This window comes from Anopheles darlingi, chromosome 2 (assembly GCF_943734745.1).
Source record: "Anopheles darlingi chromosome 2, idAnoDarlMG_H_01, whole genome shotgun sequence".
NCBI classification, from domain to species: Eukaryota; Metazoa; Arthropoda; class Insecta; order Diptera; family Culicidae; genus Anopheles; species Anopheles darlingi.
The window spans coordinates 93811902-93816901 of NC_064874.1; the positions used below are offsets into that span (position 1 = coordinate 93811902).

At 47.3% G+C, this 5000-nt stretch overlaps 1 protein-coding gene across 8 annotated transcripts in view; it reads left to right on the forward strand.

Annotated features, from left to right (window-relative positions):
• Positions 1-5000, forward strand: part of LOC125950077 (muscle-specific protein 300 kDa) — a 74377-nt gene that overhangs the window by 32480 nt on the left and 36897 nt on the right. For all 8 annotated transcript variants that reach the window (XR_007468696.1, XM_049677679.1, XM_049677681.1 and 5 more), the window contains one exon: positions 1-3182. This exon is cut by the window's left edge and continues 1152 nt beyond it. Coding sequence is in view for 7 of the 8 variants with exons in the window: in XM_049677679.1 (XP_049533636.1) it covers positions 1-3182 (3182 nt within the window). In the remaining variant the exon portion in view is untranslated. The remainder of the gene's footprint in view (positions 3183-5000) is intronic.

Here is a 5000-nt window from a genome sequence, read left to right on the forward strand (position 1 = left end):
AAGGAATCCACAATAAATTGCTGGTCGAAAAAAGTCGCCTGATGTTTGCTGTTCAGGCATGCGAAGCGGCCACGGCCAGCATTAGTAGACCGAGCTCACCGATGGACAACGTCTCTCAAATGATTCCCGAGAAGGAGCTGATGGTGCGCGCTCGGTTGGAGGATCTGATCGATGATGTGCAGCAGTGGATCGGAGATCTTGTCACGGCGATCAACAATTGCGAGCGACAGCACAAGCAAAAGGTGGAGCTTGAGAACTGGATCCAAAAGCAAAAGCTGGCCGTCGCCGATTGGAGCTCGAAACCTTCCAAGTTCCGGCCAGACGCGGCCGAACAGGAATTACGTGCGATGGGTGAGCTATCGCGAACGATCACCGTTAAGCGTGACGATTTACAAGGTGAAACAGACCAGGACTATCGTTTGCGAGAGGAACTGGAAAAATTGCAAACGGATCTGAAGAAGGTAATCGACCGCAAGAAGGATGATCAGCTGGCTATCGAGAAGTATCGTAAGAACTACGAAGATGTACAAAGCTGGCTCGATGCGATCACGAATCAGATAGATAATGTGGAAAAGGGTAGCGGACTGAACTGTCGCCAGAAGCTGGAGAAGATCTCCAACATAAAGCGTATACTGGAGGACGACAGTGAGATGATTCCCAATTTCCGTCGTAACGGAGAGCACATCTTGCAGTTGGTAAGCAATCTCGATGCCCAGCAGGTAACGGAGCAGCTCAAGTCGATCGATCGTCGGCATAAGGACATTACGAGCCGCTTGAATCGGCGGTTGGATGTGATCGATTCCACAAACAAAATGTTTGGCAAGCTAAAGAGCGATATTGGCGATCTGTCGCAGTGGATTGCAGATAAGAACGAATCACTGAATGTACCATACCAGCTTGGATCTGATACTAAATCGGCAGAAAATCAACAACAGGCCTTCAAGACGCTGATGAAGGAATATGAAGGAAAACAAGCGTATCTGGACACACTCGGCAAGCGGTACGCAAGCATTCAGGGCGATTTGGAACCCAACGAGAAGCAACAGCTCGAAGTGGAACTGCAAAAGCTGTCCAAGAGCTTGGCCCAACTAGGCGACCGCGTGCGCGGTGAACTGGATAAAATCGTCGAAGACATTCTGTGCCGTAAGAACATGCACAACAATCTGGATGTTACGCGGGCTTGGATCCGGACGAAGCAGAATGATATCAACAAAATCTCTGATCAAATTCCACTGCTCTCGAACAACGTAAATTCGGAGATCAAACTGTGTCGACGCCATGCTCAGACCATCCGGGAGTTTGAGGAAAACGCCTTCAGGGACGTATCGAAGCAGGTACGCGAAATTATGAAGGATTGCAGTGACGAGGGCAAGGCTAAGCTGGCTCAGGAGTTTGGCGAGATCGAGGCCAAACTGAGGGAGCTGGTAGAGAGCTGCTCCCGGAAGATTGAGTTCATGGAACGGGAGCACGGTAAGCGGCGTGAGTTCGAGGAGCGCAAGGATCGTGTGTGGAACTGGTTGAATGAGGCCGAATCGATCGTGTCGGCAGATATCCGTACAACGAGCTACGAAATCCTGAAAGAACAGAAGCAAAAGTTCGATAAGCTGTACGGTGAGTGTGAAACTATGAAGGGTGTCGTGAAGGAAGCGGATGACTTCAAGAGTGCTATAGTGCCGACGCTGAACGAGCTCGACAAGACAAACATCAATAACCAGGTGAAAGTGATGCGTGAAAAGTGGAACGGTATTACCAACGTGTTGAAGGTGAAGTGCAAAAAGTTGGAAGATCATCTGGCCGAGTACGAGGATGCCCTGGCAAAGATCGAAAGCTGTGCGGCATTCATTGCACGTGTGCAGAGTCGACTGAAGGAAATGAATCGTCCGGTCACTAGCAAAATAGAGAACATCCAGGATTTCCTGCTAGCATACGAGCAGATACTAGGAAGCTTAAAGGATAAGCGGCTCGAGATGAGCACGATCTTGCTAACGAACTTACCACAGCTCCGCGAGAACTCTTCCAAACTGGAGGAAATGATTATGAGTATCGAGGAGCAATTGCGCCGCTTGAAGGCAATGCTACTACTGAAGGAGCAGTTTATTGGTGCCATCAACGATATCGTGAAGCAGATTGCCAAGATTAACACTGACTTTAACACGGTGGACAATTTCACTCCAACGGTCGAGGATCGTTTGCTGCGCTACGGTGAGATCTTGCAGAACATTGAAAGTTGTGAAGGTTTGCTAGTGGCTGCCACTGATAAGGGACACCAGATCGCTAGTGAAGGAACGGACCTCGATCGGCACAACATCATGGATCAGATCCATTCGTTGCAAGAGCAGCTGCAATCGATCAAGCGTTCGATCGAGCTGGAACAGGACAAGTACCAGAAGCAGCGCGCCTATCACAAGACGTTGTCAAACGATTTGTTCGCGCTAGTTGATTGGTTTAAGGATAACGACGAACAAATGCGGTCCCGTCCCTTGTTTGGATTGGACCTAAAAGTGGCCGATCAGCTACACAACGCGCACGTTGCGTTAGCAGGAAAAGCAAACATTAATCTGAAAATGATTGATGATCTTCTTTCCAAGCTGAAGCACACTGACAGCAAGCTTCCGGAGGACCTGCAAACGATGGTCGATCGTGCCCGCACTCTGCAAGCTAACGTACCGGAGGAGCTGGTAGCACGTGAGGCTTACCTGGTTCAGAATCGTCAATATCGTCTAGAGTTCCGCGATAGCCTGGAGCGTATCAAGAAGTGGCTTGAAGCAGCAGAAGAACGATTTCAGCAAACGAAAACGTTCAGCTTCGATCAGGACAAGATAACGGTTGCTCTAAAAGAACTAGAGGACTTTATGCACGGTGAGGTTGAGATGCGAAACTTGCTGTTCAGTGGCGTACAGGAACAAGCCGATAGATTGTGGAATTCGTTGAGTGAACTAGACCAGAACCAGTGTCTTGGTGAGCTGCAGCAGTTAAAGAATCGGTTAAGTGATGTGTCGCACAGGGCCGCGGTTCAGCAGACGGAACTGCTGTCCAACAGTGACTTGGTAAAATCATACAAAAAGCATCTGAGTGCAGTTAAAAATGTGCTTGTGAAGAGTAAGTTGGATGATACGATCCTGACCATCCCGACGCTCTCGTCCCGTATTGATCACATCAACATCTTGCTCAACATGCTGCAGGTTAGTCTGATCGATGATAATTAATAACCCATGATATTAATATTTAACGGATAATTTGGTTTTAATAAAAGCAGTGTTTGTCATGTTTTACGCTCGTCGCCTGCTTCGTTGGCGCGTGTGTGCTTGACTCTTGGAACGACTTCGAGAACGCGGAGAAGAGGTGTGGGAACGGGATGTGGAACGTTGTGTTTTCGATCGCGAGCGGGGATGGCTTCGAGATCGTTGATGGCTTCGAGATCGTTGATGGCTGCGGGATCGTTGACGGCTCCGGGATTGTTGACGACTCACAGTTCGTGAACGACTTCTCGACCGATTAGTCGAGTTTGCACGACGTTTTTTTGCACGTGCAGTCGCCTCTGCCTGTTCCCGTTCCATGCGCATACGACGATAGATGGCAATGGCACGTGCCTGTGCCGGACTCCTGGGGCCACAATCTAATTGGTCTGGTGCGATTGCGGGCTGTGCGAACTTTTGCTCGGTTAGCGCGGTTCTCGACAAGGCCTGTGGCATGTTTTGAACGACTTCGTGCAACTTTGATTGGAAGGCTTGATTTTCCGGCATGAACCAACGGTCGACGGTGATGCTGTATAGCGCTCTCTGCTTATCTTTCCTGACAAGCCCCATTTCGATGGCCTGATTGAGTAATTGTTCAACGACATCCTCAATTATGTCATCTTCCGGACTGGGACAGGAATCGTAACTTAGGCTTTTCTCGCAAATGGAAGCGATGGTTTCTGGTGCGGGATCGCAGAAAATATTTGAGGCATAATTATTATACTTGTTGTATTATTTATAATATTTGGAAGAATTATTTAAAAACAAACAGCTTCCTACCTGGTTGTCCGGAATTTTTCAAAATGCTCAAAACGTATGGAAGCATTGTGTGCTTTGCAATACGCCTGCGACGCTCTAATGACGTTTTTTTTTACCACGAGCAATGTTTACTATGTTGTCCTGGGAGAAGCAGCATCAGCAACCGTTTTCTATGTGAACTACAAAATGTTTCCGTTTGTTCATCGAGTGCATATTTTACATTCAATCAGTAATGCTTGTTTGCTAAAACATTTGCAATTTGTGCACGTGGTGTTATAATTAGTCAAAACGACTTTAATTACTACATGTATACTTGATACAGAGTACTTTTTGTTTTGAAGGGGTCGTGATAACGACTCCAGCTCTGGTGATTCATCAATCGAATGGAATGTGATTGCTTCAACCGTCTTTCATCAATACCGTGTTTGTGAGCCACTTCACAACAGATTAGCTATAGGTGATTTCAAGCAACGGCACGATAAGGTAGAATGGGTATAGGTTTAGGGTACGGTGGAATAGGAAGAAGTAAATTGTATCACTTTTATGATATGAATGATGACCGACGAGGTGCTTATCGGCGGCGTATGTTTACTGTTGGACGACTTGTTGGACAACATTGCATCAAAACAGTCTACGTTGAGGCCGTTTGCCCAGTAGTTGTGCTGCATTGCTTGGTAAAGCTGAGGAATGTATGCGAGTTACAAATTGTTGTTTGTTGTTCGACTAAATGTATTGATGATGTGTTAAGCCTGTTGTTCAACTGTATGTCAGTTACGCACAGTGGTAGACATTTTAAAGCGCCGTCTAGCGTCCGTCAGTGCATTACAGTTCACACATCCACCGTCATTCGATAATGGTAGCACGATGGTAAACGGAAAAGGATTGCAAAGATTTATTTTTACCAGACGAAAATTAGGGCGCCACACTAATATGGGCGCGGTAGGGTAAGGGGTCTGTGACACACGAGGGGGCTCTGTGCTTCTTATTTAAATCCTCGCACCGTAA